The sequence below is a fragment of the Microcebus murinus genome, chromosome 11, assembly GCF_040939455.1.
Source record: "Microcebus murinus isolate Inina chromosome 11, M.murinus_Inina_mat1.0, whole genome shotgun sequence".
NCBI lineage: Eukaryota > Metazoa > Chordata > Mammalia > Primates > Cheirogaleidae > Microcebus > Microcebus murinus.
The window spans coordinates 58738975-58762199 of NC_134114.1; the positions used below are offsets into that span (position 1 = coordinate 58738975).

Genomic DNA, 23225 nt, shown 5'->3' on the forward strand with positions numbered 1-23225 from the left:
TTGGCCCTGATCTTCAGTCATTTTAGGAAAAGAACATAGAAGAACTTAGAAAAATACCTGAGTATATCACATGTGTAATGGGTAAGTAATACTTTGTAAAAGTTTTGACTCAGTGTGAGCTAACGATAGCACATACAAATGCTCCTTGACTTACAATGGGGTCATCCTAAGTGGAAAATATCATAGGTGGAAAATGCATTGAATACCCCTAACCTACCAAACGTCACAACCCAGCAATGCCGGACACCGTAGAGTGTCAGTTGTGCACCCTGGCGATCGTGTGGCCAAGGGGGAGCTGTGGCTCCCTGGCCCTGCCCAGCACCCCAAGAGAGTTTCGTTCCACATATTGCTAGCCTGGGAAAAATTCAAAATTTGAAGAACAGTTTCTCCTAAATACATATTGCTTTTGCACCATCATAAAGTTGACATGGTGGCCGTCTGTATATTAACTGAGGTATAACCAACATGCAGTGAAGTGCTTGAATCAAGTGTACAGCTTGAGGAATTTTCACAGGTGTGTACGCCGTATAGCTACCCCCACACCAAGAACCTCCCAGCCCCAAGAAAGCCCCTTCACATGCTCACCCAAGCCTTTTACCCATGCAAAGGCAAAATAGATATTTTTGCTATGAGTCACGTTTAAAAGAATGAGAAACTCTGACAGAGAACCCTGCTGGGTAGAAGCTTATTCCTGGGGATCCACTCCCAGCTCCTTCCACCCCTCTGAGCATGCGCTGGGCCCTGAGAAGGAAGAGGAAGGACTCAGCTGGTGATGTCCATGCGGCCACAGAAGCCGAGTACGTGACCATCACCAGACACCATAGCAGGCTTCCTTGCAATGGCAGGACTGCTGTCCAAGATCCTGGCAGGTCACTGCTGTTCACAGGCAGCCTTCCTGGTTGGTGGAGGATGGCCCAGGCAGGGCTATTTTTAAGCAGGGCTGTGGCCTGCCAGGCCTTCTGGGCGGTAGATTAAGCTGGTGCGGACAGAAAGCGAGATGTGCCATCTACTTCAGATGGCCTGATGGCTGAACAGAGACATGATTGCTTCTGCACCTGGATCCAGGCCCTAGACAACATGTTGGAAGGAGGTCACTCCAGCCCTTGGCTCGGGGCCTGGTCAGCTGCTGGAGAGAGGCGGATTTAGACAGTTTTCTCCTCTTGGACCTCAGCTTGCAGGGTTCATTCTCCAGAGCTAACTGGGGCCTCAAGGAGGGTACACCTGAGAGGAGGGAGAAACGACTCCCCCAACAGGTGTGCAGCTTCCCCTGCCAGCCCTTCCGTTCTGAGACCCGTCCTGCCCGGCGGGGCACTCGGCCAGGCCAGCTGCAGTCCCAAGAGCCCTTCTCAGAGCCCTGGAGAGGCAGCCTCAAGGCGGGCTCAGGGAATCAGGCCTCTGCCTTTGCTCCTCAAGGGGGAAGGGAACGCTTCAGAGAAAGAGCAGGTGCTAGAAAGAGCCAGGGCCCAGTGCAGAAGAGCCAGTGGCCCCCGTTCAAGGGCACGGCTCGGGGAGCAAGTGCGTCCTGGAGTCTGGGCCGGGATTGGCCGACACCCTCAGGCGCCGCCCAGCCCGGGAGTCTTTTCAAGGCCCGGCCCTGCCAGCTGCCGTTATACTTCTTGGCTGTGTGCGTGCAGCAGGACGTGGGACACTCCAGCTTCAAGGTCAGTGAGTCTGGGAAATTCTGCTTTATTCCTACAAGGGGGAGGCACTTCTAGAGCCACCGTGAGGGGCCCTGGAGGAGTGGACACAGGGCTGCAGATGGGGAGCATGTATAGGACAGGAACCACGGGCACTGCAGGCGTGTGAGGAAGTAATGGTGACTCAATAAAGAAGCCAGCAGAGTGTCCGCCCTTGGATGAAGCTCCCCACTCGTCCTTGCACCCAGGTGGGGACAGCTTAGCCCAAGACGCCAGAAACATGAGCACCCTGCTTGCAGACCTTCTTTTTGACAGTGAATCAGGCACTTTTCTTGATGGAAAAAAGAAATCTAAATGCTGAATGTTGACACTAACTTTGGGACAAGTTTAAACTTTAAATGTCTTTCTCTTGCAATATGCAGGGCCTCATCCACTCATTTCTGGGGATGTTTTTCCTCGGCAACATCAAAAGAGGTGCAAATAGTGACTTGGAATGAACGGACTAGAAAATTAAAATGTTAAGGCCCTCAAAAGGAGCTAATTACTAGTAAGCTCAAATAGCTGGACCCAGTTTAAACTGGTGAATATTATTGCTAGAGATTCATTTTTGAAATCACTAATACATAGGTAATGGGCCAAGTAACTGTCCCCCATCTCCACTGGAGGTCAAAAAAAAAAAAGCTGCAGAATTGGCCTCAGTGTGTTTCATCCATGGCAAAGGCCTGTTCTTTGCTATAATAACTTGGTTGCTTGGCTCTCATAGCTTATACCAGTCCTATTCTTGCATGGGTGGCATCTCTGCCTTCAAATGTTTTGAATGACCAGAGAGTGACATTTGCCAAACAGACCAAAACGCATTGGTATCCTCAGTGTTGCCCTTCAGACATCTGGGAAGCATTGCCAGGCTCTGTGACCCTCACTGTGTCCGCTGCAATCAGGGGGGTGGCAGTTAGTGCCCTCAGGCAAGCACAAGCTAAACTGGAGCTTGCCCTTTCTAGAAGGTGCTTGCTTTTCCCGTCTGTGGCCCTCACACCTTGTCTGTTTCTGAACTCACATCCTTGGTCCGTTCTCTGGCTCCTGTCAGGGAGGAGAATGCGGCCACCACCAGAACGTGGCAAGAGGCCTTCCTGACGGGCGGGCCCTGCTAGAGGACTGGGCCGTACTCCACTGCTGAGCACTTCACTTCCGGCACTGCCTTTCCCAAAGACCTCAGACTTCTCAGTCAGTCTGCGGGTCAACGCACTGTCCCAGCAAAGCACGTGAGTGCCACATGCACCCCATGGACTCTTCTGGCTCCACATCAAACCACAGTCTTAGAGAATGGGCCATCCGCCAGGTCACCTCTCCTAACAGGGCAGCTGAGGAAGGTTCTGGAAACTGGGCTGGGAGGTAGGGTATGGAAAGGGGAGTCTAGGGCTTTCAGAGGCAAGAGGGGGACTGATCCTGAAATAGAGTTTGCCCCCTGCTCAGAGGCCCTGGGTCTCCATGTCTGCCACAGCCTAGGGCAGGAGGCACTGTCTCCCCAGAGGAAACCATGCAGCGCCTGCGTCGGGCATTTTGGGGGTTCCTGCCCACGGAGCCAAGGATCCCACAGGGAGCCAGGCCTGAAGGTGACTGCTGAGGGTCACAGCCACCTCTGCCTGAGAAGCCTCAGAGACTCCTTCCCTTGGGCAGGGAAGAGGGCAACCTACTCCTTCACAGCAGTTTAAATGACTAGACAGCTCCTAGTTTCCTATTTTCTTGACAACAATTTATTATTAATACCTTTGAGAGACAAGTCTGGCCCCATCTTCATCACAAGGGGGCCTAGGAAAGGCCTGTAATAGGGCAGGAATCTAAACGTCTCCTGCCTATGCCTGTCTACTTGCTGAGTATCACAGAGATGCCCAGGGGTGCCCATTAAGTTTGACGGTGTGCCCAGTGGTCTTGAGGTGACGTGAACCCTTTGCTCTCATAGAACAGGGAGGGGACAGCCATTCGCTACTGGCCTAGGAGACTGGCGTCCTGGGAATTTGTTCTGAGAGTTCTGTGGAGCTGCTTCAACCCCAAGGACGTCCTCTGTTTTGGGGTGACTCTCTGGGTGGAAAGCTGACACGTGGTCCTCCCCCCGGCTTTCCACCTGCCTTCTGGCCGGGGAGCTCAGACACACGGATGCCATGAACAGCTGGCCCAGAAATAACTCTGAGGCAGCAGAAAAGCACATGCGGTCCCCACCCAGGTGCTCAGGACAACCAGGAGGCTGAGGCTTGAGGCAGTGACAGAACCTGAGGCCTCCACATTCCAGAATGTCACGGGGCCAGGAAAGACCTTTAGACCAGGGCCCAGACTCCCCGTATGCCTGCCTGGGACAGAGAGAGAGTGCAGCTTGATGTGGTTGTGCTTGTATTTGAATAGAGAAGGTAGCGTAAGAGCAAACGGGATATTGTTGCCTTTGGCTCTGTCAGGGCTCTTACCACAAAATCTTCCTGGCTTGAAGCCCAGGTGTTCTGCCTGATTTTAGCCCAGATGCTGTGAGCAATGCTTTTCAAATCAGGAGCCATAGAGGTGTTCCAGGGAAGGGAAACTGAGGCAGATAGCTTCTATGGGGTGGAACTAGATACTACCTTTCTCCTCACCTTCTGAAATCCCCACGTGTGTAAAAGGACAAGAAAGGAGGGAAGAAGAGAGAAAGCCTGAGAGAGATGCCAGCTGGCCCAGCACCCCTGCATGGCTTGGCAGGCACACTGGGCACCTAGCGTCAGAGTGGAGCGGGCAGAAATATCCCTGGCAGGCGTGCTACTTCAGCAGGGAAGGACACGGAAGGAGAACAGGCTGGTAATATTCTGGGACTCTGGGAGGAGTCATATGCTCTCAGGTGACAATCCTGTGCCTAGGAGCTGCTATCTTGGGGATTAACTGAGTGAAGTGGCCGGTGGCTCCACAAGTCCTAAGCAGCAAGGCAGGGTTTCCCTCCAATTGCTGGTCAGTGCAGGGAAGCATGTGAGGTGTTGGGGTCCACAAGGAACCCAAATCCAGGGCTAAAGACAAGCCTGGGTTCGAATCCCAGCTCTACCAACGTACTGGCATGGAGACCTGGAGCAGGTCACTTCACTTCTCTCGAGCCTCAGTTTCCCCACCCACACGATAATGCCTACTTGGCAGGACTGTTGCAAAGACTGAAGGTAATGTTTGTAAGGCCCCTAGAATGATGTGGAACTCATGATAGGGGCTCAATAAATGTTAGTTAAAAAAAAAGACAGGAAGTTTTGACTCAGCGTGCAAGGATGGAAAGGATATTCCAGGTAGAAGGAAACACCCAAGCAAAGGTCAAAGGTGGGAAAGTGGGGGGGCCTGCTGGTGAAGCCAGAAAGTCACTGGAGACACGTTGCAGGGGTGGGGCTTGGAAGAAGAACTGGGGCTGGGGAGGGGGCAAGTGGTCAAATCCATTTTGTGGTTGGTTTTCAGAGGCTGATCAGCAGATCTGAAAGTATGTGATAGGCGCCTTCTCAAATAAAGTCTTGTCCTCAGAGAAATGACAAAGTAAATCAAATGAAACACTTTAAATGGTAAAAGCGTAAGCTAAAATTGAAAAGCATGCAGGGGAAGGGGAAGACGAGTGCTGGCTGGGATGGTCAGCTGTGGCCTGGGGAGGGGATGACGGCGATCCCATAGCCCCAGGGCCGTTAGGGGAGGGGACTCATATTTATCCGATGCCTACTGCAACCTGTGCCTTCATCCCCCCAACACACCTGGGAGAGGTCTCGTCGCGCCCATGGTAGAGAGGGAGCTGCCGAGGCTCAGGCGGTAACACGCACGGTTCCCAGACCCGGCTGGGCTTGGCAGTCGCCTGTGCTTGGGAAGCTTTTTCACAATGTACAGCTGCCGTAGGCTTTGACAGCAGCGCACAGTCACATCGGTGTGCGCTCGAAATGCATCTCTGTCACTCACTAGCGTGTGGCTCTAGGCATGTCATTTGACTTCACAGAGGAGTATCTGTCTTCCTCTACAAAATGGGGCAACAGCATACAGGGTGCCTGGCACAGTAGGCTTCCACTCCTCCCTCTTTTCCTCCTTCTAGGGAAACTATTGCTTGTTTGGGTAAGACATACATTGAAGGCCCGAGAGCAGCTTCATGTGAGCTTCTCTGGAAGTTGAAAAGAACACGAGGAGGGGCTTAGGGTACGACATCACCACTTTTCGCAGCAGTGTCCGTGGTGGAGCTGGGCAGAAATGGGAGGCCGCAGGGCCAGGCCTCACTCTAGGTCTCATGGAGACTTTGAAAGGAGTTGGCACACCCTGTGTATGTCCTTCTTTGACTCATCCCCACCTATCATGACTTTGCTTATTTGTTTTCTTGACCATCTCCCAAAGTAAATTAGAAGCCCCCCAAAAAGGGGACTGTGTTTCTTTTGCTTACTCTCATACCACCTTGCACAGTGCCTGCACTGGGTAGGCTCTCAGTGAAGACTCACTGAGGAATGAATTCCATGCTTCCTGCTGGGGTTGGAAGCTGAACTGACCTGAGGCTTCCTGGGATCCTTGTGAAAGAGCAGGTGCCAACTGAGTGGGCACAGTGGGGTGGGGGCGGGGTGAGGCCAGAGAACAGGGCCGATCAGAGGGCTGAGGGGTGGTGGGAAGGAATGCGGGTGGCAGAGAGGGTTAGAGACCAGCTGCCCCAGCCTCTCCATGTCCAGCAGCTGGGTTCCCCGGGAGAAGAGGCCTGGTGGGCCAGCACCTGCCAGGGTCCTAACTGCTCCCCGCATACCAAAGGGGAGGCTGGATCAGCCAGCAAAGCACATCTCTAAAGAGAAACATTTGGGGAAGCAGATATGTGCTTTCTGTAAGATGTATGTGAGATGCTGCTGCCGTTTGCAAACCCCTCTGGCTACAGGAGTGGAGCTCACAGTGAGGGTGTCTGGATGCTGAAGCTTTTATCCCAAGGATAAACACCACAGCTGCTTGGGTGCCCTCATCTCCCTTCCCCAGGGATCTCTGAACAGAACAGTCCAGTAAGTTATGATAATGCTCAGGGAATGGGGGGAACCAAAAAAATGTTAAAAGCTTCATAAGTGAGCCTCAGATTTCTTTTTGTCCCAGTGGTTTTGCAAGATATACTGACTTATAAAACCATGTTTGGAAACTGGGCAAAGCCAAATACTGACTGTTGGTGGGCACAGATTACCTCTGACATATAAGCATCTTCCCAACTTTACTTATTTATGCCACATGTTATCATGTGTGCAAATAACCAATCAAGCCTCTTCGGAGCAGTGGCCTGAGCCACAGATAAGGCTTATGTAATACTTGGGGCCTGCCAGGTAACAGGGAAAAGCAACTTTCTGCCTGTGCAGCTTTTTAAAGACCAACTTTAACATGCAATAGAGATTTAGCTTAGTCATGAGGGAAAGTGGTTTCATTGCGAGCCTGGCTCTGGGGCCTTGGAGAGCATGGAACAGCCATTCCCAGATCACCAGCCTGTACAAGACCCTTGTTTCAATCTCACACCCAAGTTTATCAGTTGGGACCTTAATAGTGAAATTTTTAGTAGAGACTGGGTCTCAATCTTGCTCAGGCTGTTCTTGAATTCCTAAGCTCAAGCTATCCTCTTGCCTCAGCCTCCCAGAGTGCTAGGATTACAGTCATGAGCCACCACACCCAATACTGGAACCCTTAGAAGTAGATGAATATTATTTCCAGAAACTAAAATATGGATATGATGACATCTCAAACATTTATATTTTGAGATAGACACCCAACCCCACATCACCTTCACAAGAAGGAAGACCTTTGAAGACTACCAGTTGTCTTTGGGCTATACATGGAGACCATTCCCTCCCCTTTCTTCTGACTCTGCCTCTTAAGATTTATCTTCTCAAACAGACTCGAGTATGGACACGTATCAGTGCAGAGGCAATTTAAGGAAAGAAAAATAAAGATCAAGACATTTGGGTCAGCCTCAGAAACGAATGCACTTCCTGTTTGCTTAGGGAGACCAGGTCCTTCCTGGATTACTATTGGGCACATATTGCCTGGAAAGAATTTGGGCAAAGCTTCTTTTACTTTGGCGAGTTCTACAGTAAACCTCAGAGTGACAGCATTGCCTCTCTGCTAAGGAAGTGGATTTGAAGGTGTGTCAGCAGAGGAGACAGCCCAAAGGATGTATGTTAGTGTTGCTGCCACACACAAGAAGAGCCAGGAAGCATTGGTGCAACTCTTTGAAGAGCCCTCGCCTATTCTTAGAAGGATACTGCTACAACCTAATAGGGGACAAAGAAGTATATGTGATGAGATTAATATTGGGTCATTACAAGTCCTCAGGACAACGTCAAAAAATGACCATTTTCATCTTGTCTGTTTTTGGTACTACCTGCTATCGTCACGATTGAAAGAGTAGTTTGCAGACATTAGCGCAGAAAAAAAAAAATGGTCTAATAATCTGACTTCCTGGACTAACGTAGAAAAATAACCTCTTAAATGTTTTCAAGGTCTTTGATGCTCTTAGTTGAAACACTGAAGTTTAGTAGAGACTTCCAGGTGATGATTTACCTTATCAGGAGGAGTTTTTCCTTTACTGGGTGGCCCAGGTTTTCATCCGCCACCATAAACATCAACCCAAGTTTTTTGAAGCAATTGATTCAGCTGAGCTTGGAGTATCTTCCAGCTGCATCCTGGGAGCCTTCCAAATGTTAGGGAAATCCATACTTTCCTTATTTAGGCACCATGGAGACCAAATGAGTCTCTGAGTACTGATCGCTATCTGCTTTTTTGTTCTCCACTCAAAGACCCATGCTATATAGCTCCCTGCTTGGTGACGCTGTGGGGCTCATTTGCCCTTCTGCAGGTATCTGTATGGGTGTGCTTATCCTGATTTTCACCACTTGTTGATAATTCTATAAATACTTATTTAGATTTACACATTTTAATCCATCATCTGCATTTCAGGATGTCCTTCTGCTGTCATCACCTTTCTTTCTCAAATATATACTTAGTAGTTCATTTGTTATTGATTTTTTTCTTTATCTGCATTTTTCTAACTCTTCATTTTTGAAAGATGGCTAGACTAGATCTCTAATTGTATGTTTATAATTATTGCTTCCCAAAGTATTATTTCTCTGGCCTCATTTTTGAAAAATCAGCCGATGTCATTTCTTCGTAGATGAGCCGTGTTTTCTTTGTCACTGATATCCTACAGTTTCACTATTACTCATCTAGGTGTTAATTTCTTTTTAGTTTTCTTGGGTGATGGTGATGTTGGGCCTCTTGAGTCATGGATTCTTGTCTTTCACCAGTTCTGGAAAATTCGCAGCCACTCCTCATCCTTTATGACTTCTCCGTTTTCTCTATTTCCTCTCTCTGGGATTTCAGTTAGGTGTGTATTTGACTTTCACATTCTATCCATCAAGTCTCTTGTAGCTCATATTTTCCATTTTCATATTTCTTTGTGCTACATTCTGAGTAATTTGCTAAGATAAATTTTCCAGTTCATTTATTCTATATTCAGTTGTGTCATATCCAGTAGTTCAATTTGGTTCTCTTTTAAGTCTGCTTGGTTTCTATTTTGTTTTTTGTTTTAAGACAGGGTCTCACTCTGTCACCCAAGCTGGAGTGCAGTGGCATAATCATAGCTCACTGCAGCCTTGCATTCCTGGGCTCAGGCAATCCTCCTGCCTCAGCCTCCAGAGTAGCTGGGACTACAGGCATGAGCCACCATGTCCTGTTAATTTTTTAATTTTTTGTAGAGACAGAGTCTCTCTATGTTGCCCAGGCTACTCTAAAACTCCTGGCCTCACTTGCTTCTCCTTCCTACTTCAGCATCCCAAATTGCTGGGATTACGGGCATGAGCCATCGTGCCTGGCAGCTTGGTCATTCTTAATAGTCTCTTGTTGCTTGCTCATAAATATGATTCCAATACTTAGTTCTTTAAACACTCTCTATCTAGAGCTAATTTATATTCTTGTCTGACAACTTCAGTATCTTCAGTCATTGGAGTTCTAAATCTATTTCTTCTGTTGACTTTAATTCACTGTACTTCCTTATGTGTTTAGTGATCTTTGACTGGCAGTTTGTTAGTTAATCTCAATCTGTAGGAATCCAGGGTTAATCTGAGGAAATCTGCTGACTTAGGATCACTTAAGCCACTTTCAAAGGTCTTTGTTCAATGGGGTAGTCTCAGACTCAGCCCCCCCCTCATTGCTGATACCCTAACCTTAGTGCTCAGGTGGGTATCCACCCTCAAGGTAACCCAAACCCCTAACTTATTACTCTGAGCTTTGATACAGAGCTCATTTTGGGTGAGAGGAGTGGGAGAGTAGTCCTCAGAGATTTCCTGTACCTCTTAGAAGCCCAGAAATCCATCCTATTCAGGGTCCAGTTGTTGTACGGTGGCAGAGTCCAAAGGATCACCTGATCTATCAAACAGCTGGAAGTAGAAATTCACTGTTTTTGTTTATTTTTTTATATCATATTACTGGAGAAATGGCATCTATTTCAGGCAGTTTAGACATTAACAATGTCTAACTACCCAAACTTTCCCAAGCAGTATGAAGAAAAAACAAAAACAAAAAAAAGAGGAAGAAATAGAAAAACAAAACACACCAAAAGAGGAGCTATAGTTCCCTTTCTCGTTTGTTGATCTCTATGCTGTGGTTCAGGGCCGTCCTTTAAAACTATCTAAGCAGTTTCTTTGCTTTCCAGACACTCACCCAAGAGGCAAGGATGGCCAGTACCTTCTCTAAGTTGCTAACTGGCCGCAATGCTTCTCTGCTGTTTGCTACCATGGGCACCGGGGCCCTGACCACCGGGTACCTGCTGAACCGGCAGAAGGTGTGTGCTGAGTCCCGGGACCAGCACAAGCTATTTCCCCCCAGGTAAGGCCTCTTGGCTTTAACATAACTTCCAATGCCAGCCAGAGACATGCTTTCCCCTGCTGGAAACTGTCAGCAAGCATCCTTCTTTTGCCTCTGAGGATGACTAAGTCAAGTTGAGACTCATTAAGCCCCACAACCCGGGGCAAATACAAGGAAGTGTGGCATCATCATTCCTGCCCAGAGCTTGCAGTCCAGTCGAACGGTAATAATAGTGATAGTTAACATTTGTTGGGCACTTTTATGTATGCCAAGCACTTTACATGGCGTATCTGTTATTCATCTTAGCATCCTTTTGTTATGAAATGGAGGCTTAGAAAAATTAAGTAGTGCTCAAGCTGACGAAGCTGATGCAGCCATATGCAAATCTAGGCCCCCCCTGATTCCAGACCCATGTCTCTCCCACTGCTCTACCACCTTTGGGAAAATGCAATGTCATTGTCATCGTACTGATTTTAAGTATCAGCTTTAAAGGACAGTGCAGATGAGAAGTGGAGGAGTGGCATGAAGGGACGAAAACAGACATATTTTCTCAGCCCTTGGAAGCTTGCCATGGATGAGACACCACGGGCGCAGCAGAGTCTGAGTGGCGCGCCAACATCCAGGGTTCCATACTGGCAGGTGTGCACGCGAGAGACAAGGAAAACTCTGAGGTGTTTCTCAGAGACCCTTACTGTCTCTTGTGGAAACAAGGATGTCTGAGGGTATCACTGGCAACCTCACGTACCTCAGGAATTCCTGAGGTGTGATCACTTGTGTTTGAGCCTGTGGTGATCCCGAGTCCCCTATTCTTCCACCAATGCATACTCCAGGATAAGACAGCACTCCATTTGATATTTTTATTATCCCAACGGATTTTTACTGAATGCCTGTTTCAATAGTCAGGCACTGTTCTCAAAAAGGCAGACAAAGCCCCTCTGGTGGAGCGCTCGAGTTACCGACAAAGGACAGAGAAATACATGAATTTCAAAGTAGTTCCACCCGCAGGGTTTCTAGCCTCTGCACTGATGACCTAAAGGACCAAAATATGGCTCTCCTTAAAGTTTTACCAGAGCTTCTGGGTTGCGGGGTGGCGGGGAAGAAGTCTGCATAGGATCTCAATCGATTCTCTAATTATGTTCACCCTGTCGACTCTATCCGTGAGCCACAGTCTGCAGGCCTCACAGCAAGCATCCTGGGGGCCTTAGGCAGGGCCACGTCCCTTTCTCGGGCAGCTCACCGCGACTACTTTTCCCAAGCCTGGCTCACTTAAGTTAGGACTCCCAGGCAGCTCTAGCCAGTGTCCCGTGTGCGCTGACTGAAGAGAGCCGGGTGGAAGGATGGGCAGAGACCCAGCCCCCCACCACGCCGGGGCTGTGGCTGAACGCCCCTCTGCTCCCCGCACAGCGCCGACTACCCTGACCTGCGCAAGCACAACAACTGCATGGCCGAGTGCCTCACCCCTGCCATCTACGCCAAGCTCCGCAACAAGGTGACGCCAAACGGCTACACCCTGGACCAGTGCATCCAGACGGGAGTGGACAACCCTGGCCACCCCTTCATAAAGACCGTGGGCATGGTGGCTGGGGACGAGGAGTCCTATGAGGTAAAACTACACCAGCTGTTGGTTCCGCAGTGCGGGGTGGGGGTGCTGGGATGTTGAAGTGCACAGTCCCAGAGTCCTCTTCTCTGCGGAAGCCAGCTCCAGCGGAACCATCTGGAATGCTTTCTGGAACAATGAGGTCTACAGCTTCCCAGGGACAAGGCTTCTTTTGCTACCGCCCTGTTATTGCTCCCCGTGGAGGAATGAGTTGCATGAGAGAGCTCTCTGAGCCTGTCAAAGGGATAAGTTGGCATAGAAAAAAAAAATCTAATGTTATGTATTCACCAATAAGACGTTAGGAGCAGGTGCATTTGTGGCTGAGCTTTATTGGGTGTGGGTTGGGAAGAGGGTTCAGTGTGCCTTTACTTTAGGAATTCTCTTCCTGTTACTGATTGGACAGCCACTGGAGCCCAGACTACCAAACTCACCAAGTCTCCTGGACAAATGCCATGATCTCAGCATCCTCATCCTTGGTGTAGAAGCATGAGATGGTTTGGTGCTAGCAGAGTTCAACCACCATGCACCCCTCTCTGCAGAGCAGCCTCTCCATCATGCAGCCCTCCTCCCTCACGTCCCCCCTCTTTGTGCAGGGAGCCGAAGGCAGTTCCCTGGGAAGGTAGCCATTGGGAGAAGGGAGGGAGTAATTTTCAATAAACAAGACTGGCAGCTCATTTCTATACAGCTCTGGATCTGGTTTGGGACCAAACAAGACCTGGCTCCCTCCCCACTTCCCACAACTCCCAAACACTGCAGGGTGCTCTGTTACAACTTCTCTTCACATTCATTTATAAAGGATATCCCTGAAGTTGTTTTGTTTTGTTTTTAGAATAGATTTTGCACAAGACCCTTTAGGCTAGGAAAGGAAAGGTCCTCACAGGGTGAGAGGTCCCTGCTTTGCCCTACCTGCTGCTATGTGCTTTTCTTCTGGTGCAGCCGGGTTTTCCATGAAGTTAATGTCACTTAAACTTTAGAATCTGACCTCCTCTTTTGAGAACAAAACTGCTGATAGGGCAGCTTCTTTTATCCCACAAAAGCAAAAACTTGTAGGAAACCCCTCAAATTCTTAACCACAAGATTTTCTTAGCCTGATGGCAGTGAGCTTGGCAGAATCAACCGGGGATGAGGTTAAGGTGACAGAGTTCAGTGGCTCTGCCCTCTCTCAAGGGGCAAGATTCCTCTAAAAGGTTTTCTTTGGTGGAAGTTTGTTGTTATTATTATCCACCAATCCATTCTCACACCCATTTCCTGCATGGCAGCACTGAGAATTTCAGAGGAGGGCATTGACTTGGCCCATAAGATAAAAAGGGACGAGTGACTGGAAAGAGCTTTTAACAGCAGGTGAACCAATTAAATAGGAAACAGAAGTATCTTCCCTCCCGCAGGTGTTTGCTGACCTTTTTGACCCCGTCATCAAACTGAGGCACAACGGCTATGACCCCAGAGTGATGAAGCACCCGACCGATCTGGACGCATCCAAGGTAGGCGCCAGCCTCCCTCTCTCCCTTTAGGCTCCAGCCTCCCTCTCTGCCTTCCAGTGCTCCAGAGCCCCGGCGAGGAGAACTGGAGAGCCGGGCTCCCGGCCCTGAGCCCGAGGCCCCTTGAAAACTCTGGAACTGCCTGGGGTACAGCCTACTTCCTTGAGGGCCACAAAGAAGGTTAGGAAGATCCCAAAGTGTTTGCTTTCCTTAATAAATACCATTAGGGTAGAGCTGGTCACTGGAAACTTTAAACCTTTCCTACAGCAACTCCTTTTTGCATCCCAAACCACCTAGTGAGGGTAAAGGCCCCCAGACTGCGTTGTAGAAAACAGCTCTGCCCTTTACTTACCTAAGGCCCCTGCCCCAAGGATTCCCGACTACGTCCAACATGCAGGCTGTGCAGTCGTGCACAGGGCCTGAGGGTCCCCGGGCAAAGTGCGGGCCGGAGGATCGGCACCCACTGTGGCTGTGGCGGGCCCGCAGTGACCCCACGCTCTGCTCGGCAGGTCACCCACGGGCAGTTCGACGAGCGCTACGTGCTGTCGTCCCGGGTGCGCACGGGCCGCAGCATCCGCGGCCTGAGCCTGCCGCCCGCCTGCAGCCGCGCCGAGCGGAGGGAGGTGGAGAACGTGGCCATCACCGCCCTGGAGGGCCTCAAGGGGGACCTGGCCGGCCGCTACTACAAGCTGTCGGAGATGACAGAGCAGGACCAGCAACGGCTCATCGACGTGAGTGGCCGGTGGGGCTGCCAGGGGAGGGGCTGGACCGAGAGCAAGGCCTCCTCCTCCTCCAGCTCAGCTCCAGCCCCCGTCCTGGCTGGAACTTAGTGGGTTCTGCCCCTGGGGCTCTGCCAAGGGCTGGGCCAAGTCTGGGGCTTCTGCCTGTTCAATATAAGGGAGGAAGATGAGGCTTTAAATTGTACTTGTTAAACCATGGATATACTGTATGGATAGCATCTGCATAGGAGACTCCAGTGTGGAGTTGGTGGACTGGGGACATGGGGTGGGCATGAATGGAGGGTCCCCTTGCTTGTTGATAAATGGGAACAGTTAGGTGTGGACATCCTGTCTGGCAGATAGTCTCCACTGCCCCACCCAAAGAACATCCTGGAAGCTAGAAAAATCTAGAAGGGAAGTTCCACGTGCAAGGCCTACCCTGACACTCTGAGCTGATTCCTGCTGCCTCCACTGTGTCTGTCCTCCATGGCTTCTCTTTGGCACTAGGGCAGACAAAACCCAAGTCCCTTACTTATTTTCCCCTTAGCACAGCTAAAACTGGATGGTGTTTTAGTTAAAACTTTAAACTCCAAAGAAAAGCAGAAACAAAATTCTATCATTTCAGAAGATGCAAATGCCATAATATGTGTTCCATTTCCAAACCAGACAGGCCAGTTAGGTGGTCTGTGGGCCTCAATCTCCTGGTCTCTGTGGCCATCGGGCCAACCAGTCCCCTGCCCCATTACAGAACAAGCCCACTTGCACCTCAGGTACCCACTCTGGTTTCCTGCCTAAGGGACCTGCTGCTTTCCAGGCAGTGAAAGTTCACAGTCCTCTCCTAGCTCAAATCTCTGATCTGTCCCATTTCTTAGGGATTGTAGGACTCCTCTCCCCATAGCTCTTGATTTCTTACTTCAGTATAATCATATCTGATTCTGTGTTGTCTACATGTCTCATAATACAGTATGTATATTGCTATGCAAGAGAGGATAGTAGATACACAGAAAGTAAAATATCGGTCTTTTGACCCTGATTCTGATATGTGGCATAGTATATTGAAGCAGTTAAAGGCACAGTTTGGGGAGTCATAGAGGTCTAGGTTTGAATCTAGACTCTGTGACTTCCCAGCAGTGTGATATTAGGTTTTCTTATCTCTCTGAATCTCAGTTTTATTCACGTACAAAATAAAATAATCACACTTTGTAGAGTTGTTGTGAGGATTAAAGGAACAAATTAAAAGCACATAGCATAGAGCCTGGCATATAGTGAGCATTAAATTAATGGTATGTATTTTTACTTATGGGTATTATTGTACAACTCTAATACTTTTCAGTGAAAGAAATTATAATAATAAATGAGCCAGTAATGCTAGAAACATAAAGAATGGTGGCTGTGTAGAAGAGACTTTTCAGGATAGCACCCTCATTCATTGTCACTCTGCCATTGCACAGGGTGTGTGTTGGTGTTGTAGACACACTCCATAGTGCTGTAGTGAGCATTTCCATCTGGAATAAGCCAGTGGTTTTCAGCCTTAGCTGCATGCTAGAATCACCTGAAGAGCTTTTAAAAATCCCAGTGCTCAGACCATACCCCATAACAATTAAGGCAGGATCTCTGGGGGATGGGAACTGGGCATCAGCATTTTTTAAAGCTCCCAGCTTATTACAGTGGGCAGCCAAGGCTGAGGCCTAACAGACCTCAGCAATTGTAAGTGAGTTGGAACTTGGTCACCTGGCACTTGCAGTCATGTCTGATCTCATCAGTCTCTCCTCTCTGCTTTGTCCCTTTTGGCCTACAGGACCACTTTCTGTTTGATAAGCCAGTGTCCCCTTTACTAACATGTGCTGGGATGGCCCGTGACTGGCCAGATGCCAGAGGAATCTGGTATGGATGTAGCATTTTTGCATTTGCTCTTTCGGATCGCCTGCTTGTCCTAACCTGAAGTTGTTGTGAACTGCAGTTGATAGCATGCCCGGATTGAGCTAAATGGAGAAGATAGACTATTTTGAAATTTTGTGTGTGTTTATGTGTATGTATATATATACCTAAGTATTGTGATGTGTCTAAGACGTGTAGGAATGTGGGCTCATTTGCATGAATTATGCATGAGAGAAAAGACTACCTTTCTAAGAAAAAATTAGCTTCACATTATTTGACCTCACAGAGAATCTGTTTCATGAATGATATTAAAACAAAGGAACAAAAAATGAAAAACAAGTATTAAGGATTTAAGAAAAACCCTAAAAGAAAAAGTGGATATCTAGTGTATAGATATCTTTTCTTGGCCAACAGTCCTCAGTCCACTTTGACTCCTTTACCTCAGTAGGTTACGGTATGAGTGTACCTCAAGGAACTGAAATGAGCAGCTCCTCAGTTGGGGTAGATAGGCAAGATCTATATGACAGACATACGTGAAATCTTGTGCATGTCAAATATCTTAAGCTGCAGGCAAATGCTTTTTTTTATATAAGCACAAGATTTTGGTTAATATGTTAGGAGACAAAATACTCTGGTTAGTGTCAAAGCCAAGCAAGTGTTATCATAGTTGAATTATTGTCATCCTCGTCTGAGGAACTAAGGGTACTATATTCTTTTGGGGCAAAAATATGACATCTTTAAGGGTTGGAGTCAGTCTTATTATTCATTCCATCAAAGTAATATTATTTTGTGGCACTTGTTCAGGCACAATTAAGTGATTAGGGCCATCTAAGTAATGAGGAAGGTGAAAATAAAGCAGTCAAGCTGGAGAGGTAATAGGAGTTTTCATGTGCTGAAACAGATGCTGTTAACACTCAACACCACATTTCTCTCTTCATTAGGCATAATTATGATAAGACATTTCTCATCTGGATAAATGAGGAAGACCACACCAGAGTAATCTCCATGGAAAAGGGAGGCAATATGAAACGAGTATTTGAGCGATTCTGTCGTGGACTAAAAGAAGTAAGATGTTATCAGAGGTTTCTGAATATTCATTAAAATAAAATACTTTTCAGTCCGGAAGGAAGACAGGATGGTAACTTTCAAGATAGAGCTAATTTTTTTTTCTAGAGATCAAAGCATTCTTTTGGAGTGGAACTTCCAGGGTAGTGTGTTTCAGAAAATAGCTGACTTTCTCTTTTTAGAAAGCTCCTGTGCTTTCCTCCCCATTCCACAATGGCTTGGGGAAGTCTGCACATCATTACTTATTTTCTGATTTCTATAATATTGCTCTTGGCTGTTCTAAGCATAGAGACAATATAAGATGAAACCTGACCATAGACTTATGAGAATACCTATATTCTTTTACCGTCTTGGCATGAATAATAATACCACCAACTAACATTTATTGAGTGCTTAGTATTTGCTAGGTACTGTGTTCAGCGCTTTACATGGTTCATTTAATTTAGTTGGATCATTTTAATATTTTGATAGAAGAAATATCCTTTTCCATTAAAGGAGTGCTATAAATTCATCTAAATTTCATTCATGCCAAACATAGGGTACACATGTCTCTCCCTGGTGTTGGGGGTGTGCTGAATGAATGGATATTTGAGAACTCTGCCATTTGCTCACTGTTGTTCTACTTGTAGGTAGAACGGTTAATCCAAGAACGAGGCTGGGAGTTCATGTGGAATGAGCGCCTAGGGTACATTCTGACCTGCCCTTCGAACCTCGGAACAGGATTACGAGCTGGTGTCCACGTTAAGATCCCAAAGCTCAGCAAGGTAATGTTTTGTGAGCAGCAGCCCTGTCGGGTGCCTCCAGGATCAGCTTGCATGTGGCTGCTTTGTGGAGGGAGAAACCATCCCTGCCCTTTCCTTAGCCCTTACTTTCTCGCCTATAATAGAAAAATAAAAAGAAAGGGTTAAGTTTGCCTCAAAAGGCCTTTGTATTAGGATAAAAGGGTAAGGGGCTGTGAGAAAGGGATGGTGGCTTCAGGAATAAGACCTTTAAATTGTCCCTTCAGTAACAAATCAGGATAAGTAGCTGGGCAGCTCTGCTCTGCTCCCGAGGTTTCTTCCGTCTCTTTTCTCTGTCTCTCCTAGTGCAGGTAGTTCTCAAACTTGAGCTTCCATGAGAATCACCTGGAGGGCTTGTTAAAACACAGATCGCTGGGCCTCACTTGAAGAATTTGCATTTCTAACTAGTTTCCAGGTGATGCCAAGTTGCCCCCATTTCTATTGTCACTGTCAGGCCCCATATTCCAGCTGGTGGGAAGGGGAGAGAGCATGTAGGTGTGTCCATGCTAAGATTTAAAGTCTGGGCCTGGAAGTGGCACACATCACCTCTGTTCATTCCATTAGCGGGAACTTAAGTCAGTGGCCCAACGCTAGAAGAAGAGGAAATAGATTCTGGTGGGCTACTAGTAGTTTCTGCCACAGCACACCAAGTGAATCAAAAACAATTTTTAAAACAATTTTAGAAAATGTGCTTCCTGCCAAAAAAAAAAATCGTGAAAATTTTTGTTATTTAAAATGTCAATGTTAAGAAAATTACTCGAAGTGATTTAATTCATGATTTTATTGATAACAATGACAACTGTTACATAAATGAATAATAAGCACATGAAAGCTGGCCTCTAGATGTCAAAAAAAAAAAAAAAGGGCATAGAAGTTAAGAACAAAGGTTGGAGTCAGACTACCCAGGTTCAATTCCTGCTCTGCTACCTCCCAGCTGTGTGACTTTGGGCAAGTCAGTTCTTCTAAGCCCCAGTTTCCTCATCTCTGAAATCGGGGTGAAAGCAATACCTACTTCACTGGGTTGTTCTAAGGCTTAAAAGTTCCAATAAAGCGCCCTGGTACATAATAAATAAATGCTTTATAAATGTTAACTGCTAATATCTCTCATTATATGCCTTTTCTAAGTGAATGTGCCAATGACGGCGAATCAGTTTTGCTTATTGTGATACGAAGCGTTGCCCCTTGTCCTAGGATCCACGCTTCTCTAAGATCCTGGAGAACCTAAGACTGCAAAAGCGTGGCACAGGTGGCGTGGACACAGCCGCAGTGGCAGACGTGTACGATATTTCCAACATCGATCGAATTGGTCGATCAGAGGTAACATCTCTCACTTTCCTAACATAATCCGACCAACTCAGCATAAGAGAAAGAAGAAATAGAGAAGTAGCTTAAACAGTCTTGTTTTTTTTTTCCAAAAAATTCAAGACCTCTTTTTCCCCCATGGAGTGTTGAGTCATGTTAGCTTTTCATTTGTAGCATTATTGTTCCATGGGAAATACCTGCATAAAGGTAAACATAGTGTAATCTGAGAATTTTTAGGCAAGTAAAGGAATTCACAGTGGGAAAGCTGTCACGAACCTGTCACTGAGATCTATTCCAGCAATCTTCAGCAGACAGAGCTCTATTATGCCAAAGGAACAGCAGTATTTATCACTGGAAAGTCAGAACATGTGTGCTATCCCTCTGAGGATAGCAAAATAGAATTTTCTCTTGATTCTGAATTCCTTTGATGAAGGTACATACTATCATCTTCATGTTGGCTTTCCTAGATACTTGATAGTTTTTAACCTTTTATTTTTAGGGCTATAGATGACAAATAAGGTATGCACTAGGAATAGATAAGATTGTGCTCAGGCTAGACACAGTGGCTCACTCCTGTAATCCGAGCACTTTGGAAGGCTGAGGCAGGAGGATCACTTGAGGCCAGCAGTTTGAGACCAGCCTGGGCAACATAGTGAGACCCTGTCTCTATAAAAAAATAAAAATTAGCTGGGTGTGGTGCACCTGTAGTCTCAGCTACTCTGGAGGCTGAGGCAGGAGGATCACCTGAGCTCAGGAGTTTGAGGCTACAGTGAGTGAGCATTAGCTTGGGTGACAGAGTAAGACCCTATCTCTAGGGGGAAAAAAAAAAGACCATGTGATTATGCTCATCCTTCAGATTTTATGAATACCTAAGATGAATAAGATTCATAGAGAATGTGTAGGCCTGAAGTGATGAATTAGATTAGGCATAAAAACACACGTCAGGAGTATGCAGCTGAACACTAAGCAAATACTGAGCATGCTAAGTTATACCAACTTATCTGGATATGGTCGCATTGAACATATCATGCCTATCATTAATTTAAAAGCCTCTTCTTCTCATAACAAAACACTTAATAATTCAGTGCTGGTTATTAAATTTGTGGGTTATCAAAGCTCTCTCTTTTTCCTTGCTAGTTTTTGAATATTTCACTATCTATTGACACTCCTACCAGTAAACTGAGGAAAAAGAAGCGAGAAAACACTCAAAACAATTAAATCAGCTTGTGTGCTCCCAGCTCTGGTAAGGAAGGTACTTAAGGAAGAAGTGGCTATAAATACAACTTCTAAAGTTGACTGGATAAGTGTGGTATAGTGAATAAAGAAAATCTGGGAGCCTAGCCCTGTTGAAGTCTAATATTAACTAGATATTTATTACTGGAAAGCAAGGTAGATAGTGCTTTAAAAAATTTTAAGTCTAACTGTAAGTTAATAGGCAATCAATATAGAAGCTAGAAAAATGCCAGAGTATTTTTATTTTTTGTTTTCTTCTGAGTAGAGTGCAAGTGGCATTGTCATAGCTCATTGCAACTTCAAACTCCTGGGCTCAAGTGATCTTCTCTGCCTCAGCTTCCCAAGTAGCAGGGACGACATTGCCTGGCTGATTTTTCTACTTTTAGAAGAGATGGGGTCTCGCTTTTTCTTAGGCTGGTCTTGAACTCCTGAGCTCAAGCGATCCTCCCCCATTGGCCTCCCAGAGTGCTAGGATTACAGGGGTGAGCCACCACACCTGCCCCCAAAGAATATTTTTTAAAACACCACTTATTTAGCCCAATAGCCCCGATAACCATTGTGAATATGATTCTAAATTGCCCTCCATTCTTTCTTATAATCATTCAAAAAACTTCTAAAAATATTGTTATTATAATACATATTTGGTATTATAATACAATTTTTTCCCAATGTAGTATATCATGAGCATTTCCCCACAATATTAAATATTCTTCAAAAACGTAATTTTTAATGACAGCATAACAAAGATAGTCTATTATCTATTTAATGTTTTCCTGATTATTTGATATTTTGTTTGACCCTCTCTGTATGTAACTTTAATCACAACTCTGATTTATTCAGTTAGAATATATTTCTAGGAAAGGAATCCTGGGTTAAAAATCAGGGGGTGCTGTTTATGACCAAATTTTCTACCAAAAGATTTCTACCAAGATACAGTCCCACTGGCAGTGAATGAGAGACCCATCTCACCACACTCTCACCAACACTGGGATGGACCAATTGGATAAGGAGAAAATATGTGTTTTCTTAATTAGTAGTGACTGGGTTTCTGATTCAACCCTCTCTCAGGACCTCAGTTTCCTAATGCACAAAAAGAGATGGGGAGGGAACTAGACTCTGCCATGCCTAAGGTCTAACACTCAATGATTCCTTCTATCCTTCCTGCTCATTCATGAGTTATATCATGTGTTTTAGGGTTGTCCAGAATTAACTAATGCTTACTATCTTAGTTTGGGTCTCCTTAGGAACAGTGCAAGTAATTTGTTTGGGAGGCGATCCCACAGACACAAATCATAGCTAGATGTGCTCTAGTTTAAGAAAAAAAAAATATTTGAAAACCAAAGTTCTAACATATTTTTAAAAAATCAGGAATTTTAGAAAGTTTAATATAATTTGAAAGTTTCCTTAAATTAATGAACTTGCTTGGCACAGTGCAAACATGGTTTAGTTGCCAAACATTTGATATTAAGCAATTTTTCAGAAAGACACCCACTGTGTAAATGATGATATCTGATCAGATACCATAGTGCTCAGATAGGTAGCTTAGTGGCAGGTCAGAAATCAGACGCAAGCCAAAGAACAATAGAGGGGTGTCATTGTGGTGTCTTACTTCTAAACAAATACTGACATTTTATAGCAGACATGGATGGGGATAAAAAGTGCCTGAGATACAAACCAGTGTTTTTCAAATATAAAAAAGCTTTACATACAAGGCAATAATCCCATCTTAATCAAGGAAATATGGAGAGAAACCCTTGTGATATCTCTGTCTTCCATCTATGAGAAGGACCTCCAGACAACTCTCCTCCCACAACCGCTTAGGGAAATGGTGAGAAGGAAGAAATTGTTCCAGAGTCCATCTAAGTGGCAAGTTCTCGTTTATCCCAGTGCTGGTCCTGCTGATCAGTGCCCTGCAGGTGTCTTCTACTCAAATTAACCATTCATCTTTTTCACTATCAAAGGTTGAGCTTGTTCAGATAGTCATCGATGGAGTCAATTACCTGGTGGATTGTGAGAAGAAGTTGGAGAGAGGCCAAGACATTAAGGTGCCACCACCTCTGCCTCAGTTTAGCAGAAAGTGAACTTTCCCTTTCCCAATTTATAAATAATCTGTCTGCTGGTATGACAGACATAAAGAAGTCTCTACTCTGAGAGTTTTTGTAGACTTGGAAAAATGTAAAATTGTAGGCCTTTGCCTATCTTTACAATAAAACTCTCCCTAAATATCTTTGGTTTGTTTCTCTGATTTTTAAATAATACTAAGAAGAGCAAACACATAGAATTACAAGTAACAAAATAGGCAAAAATATTTTAAGGCAATGATTAACATTTGTTAGACCACTTACACGCACATCTAGATAACCCTCTGATTATCTAGATGTTAAATATAGTCAAACCTTTAACAAATCCTTTATGGACACCATTAGTAAGTGAGTAACTAATATAATAAACAATTTTCTGGCAAGTCCAGCAAGAGGAGACTATTTTTCTTGTGTAGAAATAAAGACTATGCAAATGAAGACAAACACGGGCTACTTATTTATTCAGAGTTTGCTATAGCAAGGGAGTCAGCCATCATTTGCATTTGCATTTGGAGGCATGGAAAGCTTTATGCTGAAGGAAAGGAGGGGGCTTCAGGTGAGGCTCTGATTGGGGTTGCAGCCACAGGGAAGTTGGAGGCAGGTTAACTAGAAGTAGGGTGTCCTACGGGA

At 46.0% G+C, this 23225-nt stretch overlaps 1 protein-coding gene across 3 annotated transcripts; it reads left to right on the top strand.

The window, feature by feature from the left end:
• The first annotated feature begins 1522 nt into the window (after nt 1-1522).
• Nucleotides 1523-22741, top strand: CKMT2 (creatine kinase, mitochondrial 2). Of its 3 annotated transcripts, none has more exons than XM_012766820.2 (10): nt 1594-1661; nt 10312-10484; nt 11868-12066; nt 13446-13541; nt 14048-14269; nt 16056-16141; nt 17077-17200; nt 17830-17964; nt 19171-19296; nt 22476-22741. In XM_012766820.2, exons 2-10 carry the CDS (start codon nt 10333-10335, stop codon nt 22593-22595), a joined length of 1260 nt encoding a protein of 419 aa, XP_012622274.1. In that variant the 5' UTR covers nt 1594-1661; nt 10312-10332; the 3' UTR covers nt 22596-22741. The 3 variants fall into 3 exon arrangements, with proteins under 3 accessions (XP_075864266.1, XP_012622274.1, XP_075864265.1); XM_076008150.1 differs by lacking the exon at nt 1594-1661 and adding an exon at nt 2713-2896; XM_076008151.1 differs by lacking the exons at nt 10312-10484; nt 11868-12066 and having other exon boundaries at nt 1523-1661.
• The last annotated feature ends 484 nt before the right edge of the window (nt 22742-23225 follow it).

Excerpts from the sequence above, each read along its gene's own strand:
- CKMT2 (XM_012766820.2), top strand. The coding sequence starts at position 10,333 with ATGGCCAGTACCTTCTCTAAGTTGCTAACTGGCCGCAATGCTTCTCTG. Across the intron at positions 12,067-13,445 it reads GGGACGAGGAGTCCTATGAG|GTGTTTGCTGACCTTTTTGA; the intron begins GTAAAACTACAC and ends TCCCTCCCGCAG. Across the intron at positions 13,542-14,047 it reads CCGATCTGGACGCATCCAAG|GTCACCCACGGGCAGTTCGA; the intron begins GTAGGCGCCAGC and ends TCTGCTCGGCAG.